The 23,628-nt window shown below is 34.6% G+C and overlaps 2 protein-coding genes across 7 annotated transcripts in view; one reads left to right on the forward strand and one right to left on the reverse strand.

Moving 5' to 3' along the window:
- Positions 1-23,628, forward strand: part of LOC136037674 (methionine synthase reductase-like) — a gene marked incomplete at its 3' end in the record, with an annotated part of 463,030 nt that overhangs the window by 49,824 nt on the left and 389,578 nt on the right.
- LOC136037670 (uncharacterized) overlaps positions 550-23,628 on the reverse strand; it is a 55,307-nt gene continuing 32,228 nt past the window's right edge. For 5 of the 6 annotated variants that reach the window (XM_065720399.1, XM_065720403.1, XM_065720400.1 and 2 more), the window contains one exon: positions 550-1,555. In XM_065720399.1, the coding sequence (XP_065576471.1) occupies positions 1,379-1,555 (177 nt within the window). In that variant the 3' untranslated portion in view covers positions 550-1,378. Of the gene's footprint in view, positions 1,556-11,213; positions 11,357-23,628 lie in introns of those variants that run through there. The other variant, XR_010620010.1, reaches the window with a different exon arrangement.

A 23,628-nucleotide genomic window follows, 5' to 3' on the forward strand; every position in this document is an offset into this window, starting at 1 on the left:
GTGTAGTCAAAAAACCTTATAACTATGTCTTTGGAGACGACTTACTCCCCCACAGTCCCCGTGGTAGGGGCTACAAGTTACAAACTTTGACCAGTGCTTATATATAGAAATGGTTATTGGGAAGCGTACAGGCGTTTTCAGGAGGATTTTTTGGTCGGGGGAGGGGTTGAGAAGAGGGGGATATGCTGGGGGAACTTTCCATTGAGGAGTTTGTCATGGGGGAAGAAAATTTCCGTGAAGGGAGCGCAGGAATTACTAGCATTATTTAAAAAAAAACATTGAAAAAATAAATATGAAAAAGTTTTTTCAGCTGGAAGTAAGGAGCAGCATTAAAGCTGAAAATGAACAGAAATTATTACCCCTATGAGGGGCTCACCTCCTAATACCTCGCTCTTTACGCTGAAGTTTTCTTAGTAATGCCAACTATTTATTCTACGGCTTTTGTGATTCAGGGGTCATTCTTAATGAATTTGGACAAAATTTAAGATTTAGTGTAAAGAGAGAGATAATGACGAGGGGGCAAACCCTCTCATATATGTAATAAAAACATGAGAATAAAAAGTTCTTTACTTAAGCTAATTTATAAGTTACGTATATCTTTAACTAATAAAAAGGTTCATAAAAAATTAAAAGTTCTAGTTGCCTTTTTAATTAACCAAATTTGGAGGGCAACTAGGCTTCCTCCCCCGCTCTTTTTTTCTCAAAATCATTCGATCAAAATTATGAGAAAGCCATTTAGATAAAAAAAAACAAATATGCAAATTTCGTTTTAATTATTCCTCTGCGGAGAGCCAAAATCAAAACATACATTGATTCAAAAACTTTCAGAAATAAAACAAAAAAAAAGTTTTTTCAACTGAAAATGAGGAGCGACATTAAAACTCAAAACGAACAGAAACTAGTTAGTATATGAAAGGGGCTGCTTCCTCATCAAGGCCCCACTCTTTACGCTAAAGTTTTTTACTTTTTTAAAAAGAAGAGTTGAGAGAAAGAGTCAAACTTTAGCGTAAAGAGCGGGGCGTTGATGAGGAAGCAGCCCCTGTCATGTACGAAGTAATTTCTGTCCGTTTTAATGTCGCTCCTTACTTTCAGTTGAAAAAACTTGTTTTATTTTTTTATTTCATCTCGACACAAGAGTCCATGTAAAGGAATGAAAAGGAAGAGGTCTTTGAATGTATGCTTTGCAATCATTTTTTTTTCTCTCGAATAAGATAAAAAGCAAACCTTCGAATCCATAGTACTGCTACGGGATTTATAGGAGATCTAGAAAAAAGTTACATAGAGGCACCAATAAGGAGGTTATCGAGCAGTCACTGTACCTATTTTTTCTAAGAATATAAAACTTCCGTTTACTTGGTCGAAAAAAAAATGCTGATAGCTACCAAAGCCTCATAAATGTATTACAAACTGTTGATTCAAAACACAAAATAATCGGAAATAAAATAAGATAATGTCCGATTTTTGCAACTTCAAAAAATTTTATTCTAAGGACGGAATGGGTTGCCATAGCCACCACGACCACGTGATTCTCCACCACGATTTTCGTCACGACCGCCTGAAAAAAATATTGCACCATGTTAGAAGATTTAAATTATCATTTATTTTGCAATTACAATAGAACAAATTGCCACAAGTTGCAAAAATATACAGACGGGAGCTTATTTAAGAGACATATGGTTTTACGGTAGATTTCTCACTTACTCATTGACACTTGTACATAAGAACTTTTAAAGGGAAGGAGTATAAAAAAGAAGAAAAGAAAGTAACATGAGATATAGCAAAAACTATAATATTTTCAGTACTTGCGTATTATCCATAACACACTCAACGGGTGAAGTTAGGTTAATTCTAATGAAATATGCCTAAATATGACGTAAAAATAATACTTTAGTAACAAAATTATAGAAACTGTAACAGAGAATTATGGAAAGCAAGCGGTTCAGAACGCATTATATTAAATAACTAACATAACTGTATCTATATATTAAATATTCAATTAAAGTATACCACCATTAAAGAACTTCGCACTATTAGTGACTAGAGCTCTAGTATTTATTGAGAAATAATAAAAACAACCATATTATATGTCGCAAAATGAACGGTAATAAATTGACTGATGATAAGAAAAGTGGTATGAAGTAGTTAAAGGATACCAAAATTTAAGATTCAACAAAGTTTCCATTGTAAGCTAGTTTTACACCGATCTTCCTTTTCAGACTTATAACGAAAACGTAAACATATTTCATTAGCTTGAATGGCAGATTCTTTCATATCTCAACCATTGGCAGTCAAAAAAGAAGAAAAAAAAAAACAAGGACCAATTTCTGTTCATGCTCACTTACAGAGAAGACCATAGGTTTACTTGTATCCGCGGCATAGAACAAAATATGTTACGAGCACTCATTTTTGCAGAAGATAAATAAGTTTGAAGGCAATTTGGTCTTTACCTTGAAAACAGACAAGACAAAATACCCTTTTTGATGCCACGGGATTACCGTGAAACGGAGAAGATTAGTATTGGATGAATTTCCTGGCACTGGAAATTTTTTTCTCCCGGACAAGTTACCCTGCACAAAATCTCCACTCGAAAGCTCTAAAACTTTATATATGTATCCTATATGGATACATAAAATGATAAGAGAATCCTTATATAGTCCTAAACACAGATTTTTTTCAGTAAAAAAAGAAAGAAAAGTTAACAACAGTGATTTTTTCCGGGTAAAAATTACTATGTTATATTAATACACTGTTTTCAGGTGCAAACATATGGATTAAATCACAAATCACGACCGTCTTAACCATTTTTAGTGGCTTTGGGCTGTTTTTTTTTTGTTACTATGGGACTTGTTCCCATAGTAACTGCTAATGTAACTATTGCTAAGTAACTGCGGTAGCTGCTAATGCAGCTACCGCTGTAACAACGAAAAGTAAAGAAAAAAGAAAGCGATAAATGAGGAAATGAGAAAAGGAAAAGTAATGAAAAAAAAGAGAATAAGTAAGGAGAAAAGTTTTTTACCGAAACTTTTAGAAAAAGACAAGGAAAGTAAGGAAAAAGAAAAGGAAAATGCTTATAAAAAGCAATGCTTTCGTGTTATTTTGGAGCCTATAAAGGATAAACATGTAGGGGGAATTGAATTCATGTCAAAATTTCTAATCCAACAGAAATTGCTGACACGCTATCCTATAACCTGAACCTTAAAAACACATCAATGACTATATCAATACGTAATTTAGATATTTCAGAAGGTGTAGGCATTGAGCATTCCTGGGATGTTGCTGAATTATAAAAAAAAGTAATTAAAGCGACTGGAGGATAGCAAGGAAATAATTTTCTTTTTAATGGACACAGAGTTGCTCAAGCGTTTCTCTGCTCTTTACGGCCAGCTGGATATCGACGACATTCTTCTCGAATCTCAAGCTCGTATTGCCAAGTATTGATTGCTGGATGAGGAGAAAAAGCCGGAAAACTTCCTAGACAGTGTCAACCATCTTCAGGCATTACCAGTGGCTTACTCAGAATTAATTAAAGTACTTCGTATTGCTGCTAACCTTCCTGGGACAACAGCGAGCAATGAGCGTTTTTTCTTACCTGGAAATAATGAAATACTACCTGCGGTCTACAACAGGAGACGATTGTCTCAATCACCTCCTTTTGATGTTTGCAGAGAAGGATTTAGTATAAAATTGGACTACGACCAGCTTGTTGACGATTTTGCAAAGATGAAACCTCGGTGGCTCCCCTTGTTACCTTGAGTGTTGTAATATTTTTTTTCTTGTTATGTTTTTCCTTTTTGTAAATATATTTGATCTGAAAGATTTTTGCTGAAGGAAAACCGAGATTTTGGCTACAACCCTCAGCATGCTACTGAAAATTACTTTCACCGACGTATTGTTTACTTAAATAAGAAAGTTTCTCGCTGAGGAAGGCCACCCTGTAGTCTGGTTGAATTTTCCACTTTCAGTTTAATCACTTAACCTCGTTGATTGTGATCATTGATGTTATAATTAATCTCAGAGGTCAGTGTGGCTGAGTTCCACATTTGGTTATAATACATTTCCAAGCAACACACAGGTGCTGAAAATGCGTTTTTACTTAGAATATTCGATCGATGTGCTGCCAAAACCCAGGAAAAACATTTTTTCTTACGCGACACGAAGTGAGTCGAGAGGGGGGGCAAGATGGAGTTCATGCCCACCCCAAGATTTGGCCCAAATGGCGCCTCTGGAATTAAGTCAAAACGCCATTGAAGTAACGTCATACGAGGGTCAAATGTCTTATTACACCAATAGCAAAGCTAACAATCTGCCAGTCCCATCAGCCAATCCCAAATAGTCTAGTCACAATTACCAGCCAGTCCCAAATAATCTAGGCCTATATATCAGCCAAGATACAAGCTCTCGACTATGGGAAGCATTGGAAGGAACACGCCCACCTTCAGGCAGACTTTCTGCTAAAAATGAAAGTAAACAAGCAATAAAACTAAAATAGGAAAATATTATCATATTTATGAGGGTGACTATCTTTTTCTTACACAGAATTTTCAAGCTAAACTCGGATTTTTACCACCCTCAGTGTTTCAAGCATGAATACTCTTTAACAAAAGGGCAGGGAAATATGATTTTTTTTCTTCTGCATAACTGTAGACTGAGATTATTTGAGGCTTATTTATGTGTATTTGTTTAACAAAATATTTTCAGTTTAGATGTTGTGGAAGGTAATCGGCAAATAAAACATTTAAAACTACAACTGGTTGTATTTGTTGCATTCTAAAACACTTTCAGTAAAGCAATGGTTACATTTAAGGATAAAAGTGGATGTTTAGGAGGCTTGCAGCCCCCTCGTGTGAAGACATGTATCTCATATTTTAAGAAGTATTGATGTTTCTCCTAACTTTCAATTCCAATAAGCTTTTTGTAACTGAAAAGAATCAACTGGCGAGATGTGTAGAATAAACCAAATACATAGATTTTCAAATGGAAATACAAAAGTTCGAACAATCGTACAAGTTTCACAGGTATTGCGTTGGATAGAATCGATATTACGCACGACTTCACAACACAACACTGCCGGGTTAAGCAATGTTCAGCTTCCACTGGGTTCGCTACTACTACCACTAATAACTCACTACAGTACCAAGCCGCCTGAGGCCAACACAGCCACGCACGCTCTTCCTCCGACCTAATCTATTCAAGGCCTCCTTCTTTAACCCCTCCCCATGAAGTTCCCATTTCCTTTAAATCTTTATTTATGACATCCTCCAAACCCACACAAGGACAACCTGCGTTCCGTGTAGTCCCAGACGGTTGGCCAAAAAGGACAATCTTCGGCAATCTGTCATCCTTCATCCGCAGAACGTGGCCTAGCCAAATCAACCTTTCTTTCATTATAGCCCTAAAAAGCGGGATTGAACCACAATTTTCGTACAACTTATTGTTTAAAATTCGGTCAGTCAGACTGGTACCCAGAACAATCCATAGACAATTTCTCTGGAAAACATCTAGTAAGTTTTTCATCTGCTTTTCGGAGCGCCCATGCTTCAGAGCCAAATTTGACCACTGTCATCACTGTAGCTTCCAATATTCTAATCTTGGTTTGCAGACTTATCTTTCTATTCTTCCTTTTTTTTAACTGTGAAAAAACAGTCTGAGCCTTAGCTATTCTACTTTTAACATCTTCACTGCTCCTACCGTCTTTACTAATAATACTACCAAGGTAAGTGAAACTACCAACCTGATCAATCTTTTCGTTACCCAACGTCACCTTTTCATCTTCACTTATTCCAAGCTTTAGTGACTTAGTATTCTTCATATTAATTTTCAGGCCTATTCTAGCACCCTGAACTCGCAAAACCTGTAAAATTCGTTTATTTTGCTCATACATTCATCTAATATGCTTAAATCATTTTCCTGTGCTCCTTAAGACGAAGTTCATCAAAATGATCCATATAAAGGGGATAGAACATAACCCTGCTTAATTTCTGATTCAATACAAAACCAGTTAATGCTGCTTAACTAGCCTCATTTCCTACTTTAACCGCAACAGTATTATTCTCGTGCATAGCACAAATCACTTTAATGTATTTTCCTGTTATGCAATGTAAGGATAAGACCTTTGCTAACACTTTTCTATCAACAGAATCGAAAGCTCGCTCATAATTGATAATACTGACGACCGAAGGTGTTTGACATCAAAGGGACTTCTCAAGTATTAACCTAAGAGTGAAAACTTAGTTGACACATCCTCTACCTTTTCTAAAACCGACTGTTCTTCCCTTAAAACTTTGTCCACAGCATCTCTCAGTCTACAAAGTATCATATTACTAAGTAATTTCTTACCTACAGAGACCAGGCTAATGCCTCAATAATTACGACACTCACTCTTGTCACCTTTCTTATACAGTGGTGTAATGTTTTCCTAAAATCATTAGGTACTTCCCCTTTTCAAGGTCATATTCATAATCTTCAGTAGCTTATTCCTAATTTCAGAGCCACAATATTTAAGAAACTCATTTATCACACTATCAGCCACTGGAGCCTTATTATTTTTTAATCCTTTTAATACTGTCGCTAATTCTTCCTCACTAAACAAATCTTCCTTCACATCCAAGGTATCACAAACTTTTTCATTTTCATCAATATATTTTCCTGCACCTGTATCTCGGTTTAGCACATTCTCAAACTGTTCCACCCATCTTTCTTTAACTTTTTCCTTATCACTAATTGTGGCCCCATTTCTATCTTTAACTGGGACTAGTCCGGATTGACCACTCCCTTTCAATTTAATAACGTGCCTATATAATATTTTACTATTGTGCCGTCTAGTTGCATCTTCCAGATCCTCAGCAATTTTATCCAGGGCCTCCACTTCATTTCTCTTTAGTTCATATTTTAATGCTGTCTCCATTTTCTTTACATTCCTTTTGTTTTCATACAACCTATCACTCAGATAATTCGTATGCAAACCACTTCTACTCTGCATTAAACCTAAAGCTTTTTCACTAATATTCCTAGTTGCAGTCCTAGCACTCTTCCCTAAGACACCATCAGCAACTTCACAAATTGTTTTTCTAAAATTAATCTATCCATCTTCCACATTGTCGAAATTTAAACTCTCAAGCTTAGTATTCAGCTGTTCCTGGAAAGTTTTCTCAAAATTTCATCCTGGAATCTACCAACATCATAACTTTCAGGGAGGTAGTTTCCCCTGCGAAATTTCAGCTTTAAATTAACCTTAGACACTACTAGATCGTGATCTTTACTTTTAACATCAATAACAGCACTCCTATACACCCTCGTATCTTGTATTGATCCTGCTAGTCTTCGATTTACAATAATGTAATCAATAAGGTTTGCTGTCTTACCATCACGTGAATACCAATTCAACTTATGGCCCATTTTGTGACTAAACACCGTATTGGTTATAACTAGGTTGTTATACCCTACAAAATTGCAAAAGTCTATACCCATAACGTTTTTCTTTTCCTACACCAAATTTATGTAGGGTAGGATACCATCTATCCCTATTTCTACCAGCCTGGGCGTTAAAATCTCCTAGGAAAGACCATTTCTCTACCTGGTACCCTGTCTATTTGCTTCTGTAACTGTAAGTAAAATTCATCTGAGTCTAATTAAGGATTTGGGTCTAAATTAACCCGTTGAACTCAACGTTCGTGCAGCTTTCAAACCCCTTTCAGTTCAAGACTCTTTCAATTTATACGCAACTTAACTCAATCCACTCCAGTTCAAGCCGCTATTCAACTCAACTTCAAGCAAGTACAACCCCACTTAACTCTATGTTTATGAAAATGAACACAATTCAATTAAGCACATATTTACAGAAATCCATCAGGGGCCTTACTTCTTGCTTTATTCACATTTTCCGTTTTATATTGCAATGCCTCAAAATTAATTTCAGATTTGACGTTTCAATGGTTTGGTAAAATTCTAGTTCAGGAGCTCTTTGTTAGCTAAAAAAGTAGTTGAGTTAGGTGAACGAATCTGTCAGAGATGCATCAAGGCCTTATATACGTAATAATTGTGCTCTCACATACATAATAATTTTTGTTCGTATTAAGTTTTAATGATGCTCCTTATTTCAGTTGAAAAAATATGTTTTTTATAATTTTTTGAATAATGCTGAGAAATCTTTATGGAAAATCCCCTTTCCCCATGCTAAAATTGCTCTATGGAAAGATCATCCCACATAAGGGATTCTCAAGGAATCTCTGGGGAAGATATTTTGAAGCACCTTGATCCTTTGGTTCCCCCCTCCCGAGGGGAGAGACCTCTGATGACCTAAACAGTTTGCAAATGAAACCCTGCAAAATAGATTTACTGCTCAAATGAGGTACAAGGGATTTTCTGCTCAAGTGTTCTTAGCTTCCTACCTCCTGACTTATAAGTTTTAGATATTTGTACATAAATTTTTAAATTGAGAAGAAAAGATATCCTTTAAATTCCACTGAAATAGCAGGAACTGCATTTTCAAAAATCAAAGCCAATGAAAAAGGGATTGAAAACTAAAGACAAGGGTAGACGTAAAAACTTGACAATACCTACCCACAATATGCTTAGGACCCTGGATTGATTTTTTACATTTTCATTCACCAAGCTCAACTGGTTTCCAAGATAGCAAGAAGCCAAAAAACTATAATTTTACACAGTTTAAGCTAAGTCAAATCAAGCTTTGGAAGGTTTTGTGAGAACACTTTTTGTCTGAAGACTTAAATATAAGGAAAAGTAAATGAAACTCACAATTAAAAAGTGTTAAGTTGACAATTAAAATTATTAAAATGCAATAAACTTATTGCACACATTTAGTGTCAAAGAAGTCCTAAAAAGGGACATTTTACATGAAGAAATTTGAAAGCATTTTACATGTTCACAATTTATTTTCTGTTTCTTTGGCTGATAATTTTTTTTTGTCAACGTATTTCATATTTAGGGGCTCTCACAGGGATCAGACAGAATAGTTTTTCTCACACCAGAGTGCTTGAAAGTGATTCTTTTTTTTTAAATCATTTTTTGGTTTTGGCACTTTTGGCTGTAAACCTGTCAATTCTTTATTAAATTCGCTAACTGAAATACAAACATACAATTCGATTTACCATCCAACGCTCTTCCCAAATATAAAAACTATAACTGATAATTGTGTCTCAATTCCCCTAGTGAGATTCACATCTTCAGTTAAAATTTGTTATCACAAGAAAAGTCAACAATGCTGCTTTCTTACTTCAGCAGTTACTTTTGGTTTTTTATCATAAACTGAAAATGTATGAGCCACTCTTGAGTTATGTAAGGCTCTTAAACAGTAGTGGTTTGAGGCTTTATAATGTGCAGAGGGAGGGGGACAAGATAAACAACATGAGTATATAAAAAAAAGAACTTAAGGCTAAATGTCAGCAAAACTGTGGGGGGGACAGCTGCCCAGGCCTAGAACCACCACTATTCTTAAAAACACTCAGACTAGCTGATGATATCCCGAGTAGATCACAAAATCAACAAATTTTATCGGCATTCGGAGATTATCAGATTGATTATGAAGTACGGTAAACTGCCTACTCTGTAATTTGAAACGACACTGAAATGGCTTGAACTAGGAATTCTATGACTAGAAATTGGATAGAATAATTTATAGGGTAAGATACCCAGTAGTTGGACAGCTGATCTCCACTTCAACAATTAAGTCATTGTACAATCTGCGTTGAGTACCTATAAAGTGGACTGTTTTCATACTAGATTTGTCAAAATGTTTGTTAACTTTATACTATGTGATTAGCTTAAATATTTTAACCATACACAACACTCAAAATTTCGAATACACTGAGAGAAAACAATCGAGCCTATTGTTGGAGACATGTTTAAAGCTTGAGCCTATCTTGGAGAATATCTTAGAATAACATATCAAAATAACAGAAAGAGTTAATCTTCAGTGAAATGTTGAAAAACCAGAAGTTTTCCAATTTGCAGTCAGCCAATCCCAAATAGTCTCGTCCTAACTATCAGCCAATCGCAAATAGTTTAGTCTAAACTATAAGCCAATCCCAAGTAGTCCAGCCCTAACCATTGGCCAATGCCAACTAGTCTAGTCATAACTATCAGCCCAACCTAAATAGCCTGTCTTAACTATCAGCCAATTCCGAATAGTCTAGTTGTAACTATCAGCCAATCCTAAGTAATCTAATCCTAACTATCAGCCAGTCCTCAGTAAACTAATCCTAACTATCAGACAATCCCAAATAGTCAGTCAGGTCTAATCCTCACTGCTAGCCAATCCCAAATAGTCTAGTCCTAGCTATCGGCCAATCCCAACTATATAAACCTATTGTCAATGATTAGCCTGTTGTATGTATAGGAAAGACTTTCAAATCAGAATATCTGCCAAGGATAAGGTAATGACCAAGTACTAGGGTCTTACCTCAGTTATATATTAGCTGACCTTGAAAGAAGACAGCTTCTAAAAGCTTGACTATGAGCCAGTTATGGAGAAATATAAATATTACGCTAAATAGTCAAACCTTGTAATATGGTATCTACTTTTTAATCGTATCCCAAGTAGAAGTGCAGCTTCGCCAAAAAAATGTAGTAGGGGGTAAGGATTTTTCGATATTTTACAACCAAAGTTTAAAATAAAAAGTGTTTTTTTTTCGAATTTCTGGCACCCATGATTCCAAGCTCGTAGAATATGATTTGAGCCACATTAGTTTTATTTTACCGAAACGGCGAAATAATTGAGTCTAGAACTCCCGGGGGATTGAGAAGACTGATTTATATGAGGACTAGGACAACCAAATTTCCACCTGATCTTGCCAACTGACATATATCAAATGACTAATGGTATTTGCCCCAACAATAAAAAAACACGAACATATTTTTTAAAAATAAAACTTACTCTTTTAACAATCGTGATAAGTTCATTATTTGAAATCAGCAATAAAAACTAAAGTAAGTTTGGCTATCTTATCTCCCCCAGTTCTTGATTTTTAAATCATTGAGCATTTTATGACTTAGGTCACTCAATACAACTAGGTACATCCTTATTTCTTCAAAAAGAAGAAAGAAAACTCATTAAAGACAGTAATCCATATCAAATTCTGCGCATTAACCAGATAATACAAATTTTTATTACACTCTATCACGGTTCCGTGACTTACCATCACGGAATCCATCACGCCCTCTTCCTCTTCCACGACCTCCCCTGAATCTACCACGTTCTGTGTCTGTCTTTGAATGGTCTGGGTCTGTCTTTGGTCTTCCACGCGTTAGATTCTTCCTTCGGGCTTTCCGGCTTGTCACTCCAATTATCTATGGCAGGAGGTTCATTTTCAGGATTACTCATCAATGGTTCTTCCGGTTGCTACAAAAAAAACTTTGAAAGCTCTTCGCGGCCTCCATAAACTTGAAAGGGTCTATTCAACACGTCACTGACTAAACACGCTGAAACTAGGTTAAAAAAAAAATACCAGTCCTCAAGAATATTCCAAGAACACACCATTAAACAGGAATAAACTGTTATCCCCCGTTCTTTTATTTTCGTTTTTCATTCAATAAAAGTGACACCATCTATTTAGTAGAGGCCGAGGCCCGTACAAGTAGGCTATATTTACTCATTTTCTTCTCATCTAGCACATGAAATCAATTAAGCGAAGGAGTTTGAAACCATTTAGAAAATAACCCCAAAACTGCTCGTGTGTTTGAATACGAGGATTCCTTTATTCTTGCAGCTTTAATGGCAAAAGCTGGAGGAGGGGCCTCTAATCTTCATAAATATAGACATATTTCGTCTCTTCAACCTAAGTTGTTCAGAGATAATTTAGGGACTATAATTGGAGAACGCTTATCGACAAGCACCTTTGTGCACACTCCATTTCTTGAGATTTCAGAAGCAGGACTCAACGCGATACTGTTCACACAGTCGAAAGATGTGTCTCCTATGACTATTTTTTTTTTTGTCCACGGTACGGTCTCATCATGTAGAACGAGTGGTCATGGAAAGTTTGGAAAAGGGCTTCGACCAGAGTGAATTTAGAACTTCCTGGCAGGGGTATTAAATTTTGTCTAATTTATTCTAAAAATGGATTGTAATCTTTGCAAATTGCACCCACCTTGTTCATCACGTAAACTGCCTTTTTTGACAGTTCAGATTATAAAATTTTTGGACCCGGTTCATCACGTCCTTCACCTTCAAACTACCTTTTTCTTGACAATTTAAGTTTTAAAATGTTGTCCGAGTTTTTTTCATTTTTCAAATTTGCAGCCTGGCTAGTACTTAGGTCTTACTTTCTTTTTTTAATACAAACTGTTGGACCCTTTCATAATATATTACCAGTCATGTCGACTGCCAGCCTCAAAGAATCAGGCAGGTAACTAAGTCCAATTTTTGCAATGGTTTGTTCTTCTGATTATCGTCTTTTAATATAAACTTTGGACAACAGTTCCTTCTTTAACATAATTTTCTGGTTTGAGTTAAAAAATTTTAATTATTGCTCAGACACCATAAACATTTTTGCAGATACATAATAACGTAAGCGATCCTGAACTGAGAACTAAAATAAACTAAAATTTGTTTTGAATTTTTTTTGTTACGGAAATAAAATTTTGCTTTTTTTAGATGTATATGACAGAAGGATAAATCATTTCCTATTCTAGAAAAAAAAGAGACGACGGTGATAGCGTTAATACAAAACAGCATAAAAAACACTTAAATTTGAATTAACTTAAAACCATATTGTTAGTCTACGCAGTAAACAATACCCTAAATTCGAAATAAAGGGTTTCGACTAGATTGACAAGCCAAAAACAGAAAATTATAATAACATGAATCAGTGTAATGAAGGGTAATTGGGGAGAAGAAAATAAGAGTTTCAAAACCCCTTTTTGCTGAGTTTTATTTACGTGTTTATTTTAAACCAATTTCCTTCTAGAAATTTGTCAAGTCCTTGTTGCAAGAAAAATTAGTGAAATTCTTGATAACATAAATAATTTTATAACCAAATTGTTAAGGCTACGGCTTTCTTATTACAAACACCTTTCAGTTTAGCACTTATTTTTTAACAATTTGTGGAAAATCAGCCATAAGGTGCTTCACTTTCATCAAGGAGTTCCCTTTCTATCTATCGATATTCTGAATATACCTATATTCTTAATCTATGGACAGTGGAAACTTGGGACAAGCGGTAGTTAGACAAACAGACCCCCAAATAGTACCTCACCTGCTATTTGCTCTCCCCTCTCCTATAATTTCCTTTCATCCTTGAAGAAAAACTCACACAGTACCAGACTGGCGATTTTTAAGTAATTTTTATGTAAACTTTGTCATGTTGACTGAAGAACCAAGAGCCCCTAAAATCAAATTTTTAAAAATTAACTTGGTAAAGCTAGAACGAAACATCTTGTTTTCCATGTTTTCCAGTCTAAGCACGATAAAACCAATAGAATCAAAGTTGTTCTAAGATTGAAAGTATACCCATATGTCCAACCAACCTTTCCCTAGCACCGGTGGTAGCCTATAATTATATTTGGGAGTTCTAAAGATCGTAAAAACCAGGGTCGATTGAACAAGCTGTCAATCAGGAACTAAAGGTAACATCATATCAGAACTTGAACGTTCCTTCAAATGGTAGAAACCTATATTTAAAATCACCAGGTCTACAACTGAAATCAGAAAAGTTAGCTTAAGACATAACAGAATATTTGTACACAATTACGTGGGCAGATCAATATGAACCCCTAACATAGGCAGCGCAATAGCGCTGCCTACGATATACTTAAATTTGTACTTTTTTCCAAGAAACTTCATATAGAACTAGCTGTCGTAGAAACTTCAAAAGAAGTGCCATCCATTGGAAATAAAAAAGCTCCAGTGCTCTTTTAAGGCCTAGCGGAAGTCCAAGTAATTTACTCCCTAGTCAATTCTTTATTAGGGGTGGCAACTCGGTCAAAAACAAAGTTATCAGTTTTCTTCATCGCTTTAACTAGATCTTAAACAAAAAAAAACAAGTTTTTTTAAATGAAAGTAAGGAGTGACATTAAAACTTAAAACGAACAAAAATGACTCCGTACATGAAAGGGGCTTTTCCTCCTCAACACCCCGCTCTTTACACTAAAGTTTGACTCTTTCTCTTAACTCTACATTTTAAAACAGTAAAAAACTTTAGCGTAAAGAGTGAGGAAAGCCGTCGAGGAGAAAAAGCCCCTTTCATATACGGAGTAATTTTTGTTCGTTTTAAGTTTTGATGTCGCTCCTTACTTTCATTTAAAAAAATGTATTTTTTTTTTGTTTAATTTCTGGGCGTTTTTCATTCAAGAAATAACCCAACACCCCTCATTTTAAGTACCTGATGGGCTAAAATCCATCACCAAGCATATTTTAACGAAAAATTATTTTAAAATTATTTAAAAATAATTAAATTATTTAAAAAAATTTTAAATATAAAATTTTAAATTAAAAATAATTAATTATATAAAAATATTATTTAAATTATTTAAAAATAATTAAAAATTATCTACTGGGCTAAATATAGCATTTAGATAATGGTCCAGGTTAATAATTTGCCAATTTGAGTTTTAAATCAATTGACATTCTCAAAATTTTTAGTTGATAGCAACTTAATTCTTGTAGTGGCGAAACATGCTTTTCAGGCTTTTTCTTTTTGAAATGAGGAAACTTCTCATTTCCGTAAATATTAATGAGTGGGTGAGCGACATTTTGAGCTACCTATCTTGTACTTTTTCTTTGGTTGCTCAATTTTGTGCGCGTGAGAATTTTCCGGTGCGAAATTTCCACGTAGATTTTTACGAGGGGAAGATTTTCAGTGACTTTTTCCCATGGGGGGGATTTCATATGGAGCGAATTTTTGGGGCGGGAATCTCCAAAGGGAAGGGTGAAAAACTTATTTTTTTCAAGCATCCGCTTGAAAAATTTAGAGTATGTGTAAGAACTTGTGTCCCGGCAGCCACAAATCAGAACACAAGTCCTAAAATGTGTCTGAAATTGTCAGCCCTTTCTTTAATCTAAATTCACAAAATCCAGAGCTTTTCAACAAGGATGCTTATTAGTCAACGATCAGGAAAGGCCTGATCATATGAAAAAATTCATGTCAAAAGATGGATACAAAACGGAAAAATCTTGTCTCTTACCTTTCTGCTACAGCAGGTAATCAGCCTTTTCAAATCACAAGCAAACTTCGAGCCACAAAAATACCACAAAGTGAAATAACAAAAAAAGGAAATGATAAAAACATCACAGTGTGTAAACAAGAAGAAAGGGACCCCCATTAAGAGACATAAAAAAGAAATTTTGATTCAGTGGTTTGTGATGTCCGATTATCTTTTTTTTACGACAACAAAACAGAGCTTTTCATGAATGATCTTGACAGGTATTTATTACAAGACTTTAAAACAAACAGTTTGAACAAGACAGAGCATGTAACGATTTTAACTTGTGTTTTGCCCCATGATATTGCTCCACTTTGTAGAACACTGAAAAAGTGGTAACGGTGATTGAGTTTAGTGCCCAACCTATATGACCAACCGATATGAGGGTCATTGTCATTATCGGATATCGGGAAAGAAATATCGGTTATAAGATGATATATAGTTTCTTACGCATAACTTATTCAGAAGATGTCACCAGATTTCCTCATGTTATTTTACTTATTCAGTTACTGGGGGTGAAGCCACCAGTTAAGTCTCACGATGGAGGAGAGAGCAGCAGAGATGAGTCATATTTCTATGTTTGTTGTCAATACTTGTCAATACATACCTAGGGCATTAATATTCTAAATATGAGTAGACTTCAAGTCCATACATCTTATACCACAACGTACACAACAACTATAAAGAATATAATACACCATACATTTGTTTGGTGATTGTGTACTTATGTGGGTGAACAATCCAACGTTCAATCGGTTAAAGCCATGATATCCAGTCAAGGGAATTGAACATGCTGTCGATTGAACAAGCTGTCAATCAGGAACTAAAGGTAACATCATATCAGAACTTGAACGTTCCTTAAAATGGTAGAAACCTATATTTAAAATCACCAGGTCTACAACTGAAATCAGAAAAGTTAGCTTAAGACATAACAGAATATTTGTACACAATTACGTGGGCAGATCAATATGAACCCCTAACATAGGCAGCGCAATAGCGCTGCCTACGATATACTTAAATTTGTACTTTTTTCCAAGAAACTTCATATAGAACTAGCTGTCGTAGAAACTTCAAAAGAAGTGCCATCCATTGGAAATAAAAAAGCTCCAGTGCTCTTTTAAGGCCTAGCGGAAGTCCAAGTAATTTACTCCCTAGTCAATTCTTTATTAGGGGTGGCAACTCGGTCAAAAACAAAGTTATCAGTTTTCTTCATCGCTTTAACTAGATCTTAAACAAAAAAAAACAAGTTTTTTTAAATGAAAGTAAGGAGTGACATTAAAACTTAAAACGAACAAAAATGACTCCGTACATGAAAGGGGCTTTTCCTCCTCAACACCCCGCTCTTTACACTAAAGTTTGACTCTTTCTCTTAACTCTACATTTTAAAACAGTAAAAAACTTTAGCGTAAAGAGTGAGGAAAGCCGTTGAGGAGAAAAAGCCCCTTTCATATACGGAGTAATTTTTGTTCGTTTTAAGTTTTGATGTCGCTCCTTACTTTCATTTAAAAAAATTTATTTTTTTTTTTGTTTAATTTCTGGGCGTTTTTCATTCAATGCATTTTTTTTATCTTTTTTTTCTCCACGCATAAATGATTAAAACGAAATATGCATATTAATTATTTTTGGCTAAATGGCTTTTTAATAGTTTTAATCGGAAGATTTTGAAAAAAAGGAGCGAGAGAGGAGGCCTGGTTGCCCTCCAATATTTTGATTACTTAAAAATGCAACTATAACTTTTAATTTTTTACGAACGTTTTCATAAGTAAACAATATGCGTAACTTACGAATTAACTTACGTAGCGAACTTCTATATTCGTATGCTTTTATTGCGAATATGAGGGGGCTCACCCCTCGTCGATGCCTCACTCTTTACACTAAAGCTTAAATTTTGTCCCAATTCCTTAAGAATGACCCCTGAATCACAAAGGCCGTGAAATAAATAGTTGAAATTTCTAAATATAATTTAGCGTAAAGAGCAAGGTATTACGAGGAGGTAAGCCCCTCATATGCGTAATAATTTCTGTTCGTTTTAAGTTTTAATGCTGCTCCTCACTTTCAGTAGAAAAAACTTTTCATATTTATTTTTTCATTTTTTTTTAAATAATGCTAGAAAATCCTGCGCCCCCTCCATTGAAAGTCTCATCCTCAATAATACGTTCCTCCATTGAAAGATCCTCCCAAGTAACCCCCCCCCCCTCAGGAACTCCCGGCAAACACCAATTGTTTAACATGAGAGGTATAGGAAGATTCTTTGAGAGCCCGTCCTGCCTTAAGAATCGAAAGTGATTGAAGGACAACCAGGATATGATTAACTCCCATTACTTTCCAAAGCACGTTTAATCAAAATCTAGGGATAGCCATTTTTCAGCATAATTGACCAGTACAGTAATTACGTCCTTGCTACGCCCTTCCTCACAAAGCCCTCAGGAAAAGGTCGATAACTTAGGCAATTCGTTCATTGTTTACATATAGTATATATTATTGAGGAAGGTAGGTGTGTTTGTCCTTTACTTTCTAGAAAGACAAGAGCCTTCAGGAGTAGCCTTTCAAAGAGTGTTGAGGAAGTATTGAAATAAATCAAAATATATGAGTTCTCAAAAGGGTGTAACTCAGGAATGACTGAGTATAATAAATTGGAACTTTCAGGAAATTATAAGAGAGATGATCAACTGACCAAAAAGTAAGTATTTGCACGTTTTTACTACTACTACCACTAGTAACTAAAATTCTAGTGTCTTTCTCTTAGAGGTTACCAAGTTTTGTAAAAGGGATATGTTATGAATCGATTGTTGTCCTAGTATACACAGTGACAATTTTTCCTGTAACTCCGTTTATCAGTTTTTAACCCTCCGCTAACCCTATTAAAAAAAAACACATAAGACATCTAAATATACATACAAAAAGAGATTGCGTTTGCGGAATAGCCAAATACGACAGGAATTCACCAAAGGTTAATTACTGATTTTTATAGTTTTTATTGTGCTGTAGCTGCTTGCGATTATTACACTATGTCCATTCTATTCCTTGAGACCTGTTTGAACTATTTACTTACTTGTTGTGTGACAGATCTCAGCTGCAATTTCTGTTTTACAGATTGAGGTTCTCGGAATATTTTCTAGTTAATTGATGTTACTATTACTTTTTGTTAGTCTCAAAATATTTTTGGGTTTGAAAAATTGAACAAAAAAAATTTGCATGATATTTATTTCGATTATCAGGCTCCGTTCAGCAGAGTAATAAATGAAATTCTACAATAATTCAATAAGCTATTCTCATTGTTTTTTATGTGAATTATATCAATAATTTTTTGCAAGCTGATCTCGTGGTCAGCTTTCCCTGTTATAATTTACATTTATGTTAGAGAAAATTGTAGCAACAACTATATATCTCGTTTTGGTCAGTCCCCTCAAAATCTCCAATAAAATCTACTTAATGCTTACATCTGTTCACCAGAAAACGTTGCTGAAAGCAATCACTTTTAAAGAATTTTGACAAAAAGTCCAACATAAGCATGAAGAGTGAGGTTTTGAGAAGGGGATAGCCCCCCACATATATTGAATGTTTTCTGTGTTTTAAGTTTCAATGTTAGCCTACTCCGTAAATCATTTCAAAAATCTATTTTCCACTGAGCACTTACACATAATTTCAAAACATTTAAAGAAATATGAGGCAAACCAGTTTAGTTAAATGATGCTTTAAAATAAATATAGGAAATGTCTTGTTTAGTAAAAACGGAAGCATCCCCCAACAGCACCGTTATCGAGGCTTAATTGAAATGAATAGAGGTGGTAGAGCAACTCCTTTCCCCTCTAGAAAGTTTTCCATGTTTTTCCAAGGGCTCATGGGGAATACAACGAAATAGGTTCTTTCAGACATAAGGCACCCCCCCCCATACCCAGCCTAAGAAATAACCCAACACCCCTCATTTCAAGTACCTGATGGGCTAAAATCCATCACCAAGCATATTTTAACGAAAAATTATTTTAAAATTATTTAAAAATAATTAAATTATTTAAAAAAATTTTAAATATAAAATTTTAAATTAAAAATAATTAATTATATAAAAAAATTATTTAAATTATTTAAAAATAATTAAAAATTATCTACTGGGCTAAATATAGCATTTAGATAATGGTCCAGGTTAATAATTTGCCAATTTGAGTTTTAAATCAATTGACATTCTCAAAATTTTTAGTTGATAGCAACTTAATTCTTGTAGTGGCGAAACATGCTTTTCAGGCTTTTTCTTTTTGAAATGAGGAAACTTCTCATTTCCGTAAATATTAATGAGTGGGTGAGCGACATTTTGAGCTACCTATCTTGTACTTTTTCTTTGGTTGCTCAATTTTGTGCGCGTGAGAATTTTTCGGTGGGAAATTTCCATTTAGATTTTTACGAGGGGAAGATTTTCAGTGACTTTTTCCCATGGGGGGGGATTTCATATGGAGCGAATTTTTGGGGCGGGAATCTCCCAAGGGAAGGGTGAAAAACTTATTTTTTTCAAGCATCCGCTTGAAAAATTTAGAGTATGTGTAAGAACTTGTGTCCCGGCAGCCACAAATCAGAACACAAGTCCTAAAATATGTCTGAAATTGTCATCCCTTTCTTTAATCTAAAGTCACAAAATCCAGAGCTTTTCAACAAGGATGCTTATTAGTCAACGATCAGGAAAGGCCTGATCATATGAAAAAATTCATGCCAAAAGATGGATACAAAACGGAAAAATCTTGTCTCTTACCTTTCTACTACAGCAGGTAATCAGCCTTTTCAAATCACAAGCAAACTTCGAGCCACAAAAATACCACAAAGTGAAATAACAAAAAAAGGAAATGATAAAAACATCACAGTGTGTAAACAAGAAGAAAGGGACCCTCATTAAGAGACATAAAAAATAAATTTTGATTCAGTGGTTTGTGATGTCCGATTATCATTTTTTTACGACAACAAAACAGAGCTTTTCATGAATGATCTTGACAGGTATTTATTACAAGACTTTAAAACAAACAGTTTGAACAAGACAGAGCATGTAACGATTTTAACTTGTGTTTTGCCCCATGATATTGCTCCACTTTGTAGAACACTGAAAAAGTGGTAACGGTGATTGAGTTTAGTGCCCAACCGATATATGACCAACCGATATGAGGGTCATTGTCATTATCGGATATCGGGAAAGAAATATCGGTTATAAGATGATATATAGTTTCTTACGCATAACTTATTCAGAAGATGTCACCAGATTTCCTCATGTTATTTTACTTATTCAGTTACTGGGGGTGAAGCCACCAGTTAAGTCTCACGATGGAGGAGAGAGCAGCAGAGATGAGTCATATTTCTACGTTTGTTGTCAATACTTGTCAATACATACCTAGGGCAGTAATATTCTAAATATGAGTAGACTTCAAGTCCATACATCTTATACCACAACGTACACAACAACTATAAAGAATATAATACACCATACATTTGTTTGGTGATTGTGTACTTATGTGGGTGAACGATCCAACGTTCAATCGGTTAAAGCCATGTTATCCAGTCAAGGGAACAGTTGAGGGAGAGGAGGCATTTTAAGGTGGGGGAAGGTCCCAATGTGTCACCACCACGTGAATAACACCTTGGAAAATTTACCTATATACCTAGGAAATTAAGCTTATGTGTCCACATTTCTCGCCATACTGGACGATTTTTTCGATACAATCTTTAAATCTCTCCTTCATACTTAATACTCGAGCTACAACCTTGCATCCAGTATGCCTAGCATGGATTAGTTAGTAGGAGACCATTTCATCCGAAAGTAGAATTAGTTTTCACATTATTATGTGAATGATTGAAATTCAAACTTGTGCAATTAAAATAGGATTTGAATAATCAATTTCAATAAGTTTCTTACACTTCTGTCAATCAGATTTTCACGTATTGGTGCTTATTGTATTTAACTAGCTTCATTGACTAATCTGTTTCTTATTTTCAATTTCTGTAAATATCCACAATTTCTTTTATGTGCTCAGAAGCAACTGATCAGAAAAGGTAAAGAAAATCAAACAATTCTTGTAAAAGGCCTAATTGTTAGAATTCAAAGTGAATTATTGAGGCCGTTCTTTGGTGTGTAATAAATCAGGTGCAAACATGTGAGTATGAATATGAGATGAGGATGTTTAAACTTTGATAAAGTTATTTTTCAGAGTGAAATTTAACGGCAAATTATATCCGTATTGGTGCGGTACCAATATATCCGTATATCAGACCCCAAAAAACCCTATCGGTCATGCGCTAGTTGAGTTGCACGAGAATTCAGTTAAATGGGGTTCAGCTAAATGGCGGTTCAGTTGCACGAGAGTTCAGCTACGGGAGTTCAATTATCTTTTGGCTCACTTAAAAAAAAGAGGTTTATAATTAATTCACTTGTAATAAATCTTCCTCTGTCTTTAGGTCCAGTCTACGAAAATGTGGGATTTCGTATTTTTTGCCAGAAGACAAATCACAGGTACGTGTTTATTTGTTTGTTTTTTGTTTAGGCACCATGCTAATTTTCTAATATTTCAAAAATAATTTCCGAATGACACTCAAGAGAGTTGCAACTTAGGGAGATTCTTACCAAGATTAACACAAAACAAAAAGGTGTCCCACATGCCTCAGAAAAGTCAGATGAATTACTTAAATCAATATGTCACGATTTAATTAAGGAGCATAGGAGATTATGGAAAAATAATTGACAACACAGTTGGACAGAATATAATAAAATGACTGAAGAGATACATATCTGGACAAATCGGATTTGTTTTCAAAATTATGACTCAAAATTACAAACCGGTGAAGCAGTGTCAAATTTCATAACTCTGCTAAATTTGATTTTTGATTATCTGTTCAAGAATCAATATTTTTAATTAACCCTTGTTAGATCATAAAATGGTGTAATTTGCATTACCTAATATGATTTAGCTACAGAATGTGTCCCAAAAAATTTAGAGCCCAAAAAGTATCAATATTAAACATTTTCTACTATTGGCCGAACCGCTATTAGCAATGTATAGCTTTCCATGTTCTTTGTCATTGATTATTCATATGAACCTTTGTTTAATTCCGTAAGCAATCTCTTCTACGAGCATCCTGGCTTTGAGTGACTTCAATGAAACTAATCACTGTTGATTAGCAATATTTTGCTGATTCTCAAAGATCCTTTTGTTTATATCCTTGATAAGAAAAACAGCTAAAGATAACATTAATAAACAAATTTTTAGTTACAGATACTTGTTCAAGTGTTTTCTTTGTTTCAGTAGTGTCTGGTAAATTCTAAAGTTGGAATTCTTTTGCAGCAGCAGTATCATATAAAAATTCAATATCTGTCAGGAAGATTTATCAGATATTCCATCTATTAAATTCTTATGTGACACTGCCAATTCAAACGAATTCAAACTAAAGGATTTAACAGTTATTTTATCCCCGCTAAAAATAAATTCCAAAGTTTAGAAGCCATTGATGACTTTTTAGCTTCTCAATTGTTCCAAAAAAAAATCTCAGAGATTTTTAGCATTCTCTACTTGAAGGTAGTAACGATGTTGGAGGGACCCAGCCTGTTTCCTCCTATGCTGAAATTCGCAAAATATCAGATATTTTAGTTCCCTCTACAAGTGATATCTGTCTTGAGAATTCATCAGGCCGTTTACCCCCCCCCCCCCTTGCAGTATCAAGTTGTTCCAGTAACCATCAACAATAGTAGCAGTCACAGGGTCACAATAGTAGCTTCTATATTTTTTTTATAGAAGCTCTCTATATTATTTTATAGTTAGTATAGTTTTTATATAGTTAGTATAGTTTTAGTTTATAGTTTTTATAGTATAGTTAGTCTATTTAATAATAGTTCTCTATATTATTTTTCTCTTTTTTTTCAGTGTGTTTGTGCTGTTGCATTGGTGATTTCTCTTTTCGTAATATATATATATATATATATATATATATATATATATATATATATATATATATATATATATATATATATATATATATATATATATATATATATAGCTGAAGCCATCTGAACCACCGTCCTATCACAGCCTTGAATACAGGTAAATATTTGCCCACTACTCATTTTATTATCTGTTATCATTTTAGTGTTTTTTTTGTTTTTTTTCAGTCAGATCTCCCATAAATCTGACGTAGATAATTTTAAAGACAACACTGCCTTTCCATGACAGTAAATAAAAGTTCTAACAGGGATAAATACTTTTAATATACTAGTGTTTTATTTTGTGAAATTTAACACTGTCTATTAAAAGCATTTTCTCTATTTTAACTTTTAATTATAGTTTGCTTTATGTATTTTCGTGTGTTTTTTTACGGTCTTTTATTATTTTTCTATCTTTGCACCGAGGGCGCAGGTGTATGAGGAGATTAGACAACTCGTTGATTATATAGTTTCTTAGGTTCATCAAACAGTTCGTGGCAACGAACTGTAGTAAGGAGCGACCCGGCTCA

This window comes from Artemia franciscana, chromosome 17 (assembly GCF_032884065.1).
Source record: "Artemia franciscana chromosome 17, ASM3288406v1, whole genome shotgun sequence".
Lineage (NCBI taxonomy): Eukaryota > Metazoa > Arthropoda > Branchiopoda > Anostraca > Artemiidae > Artemia > Artemia franciscana.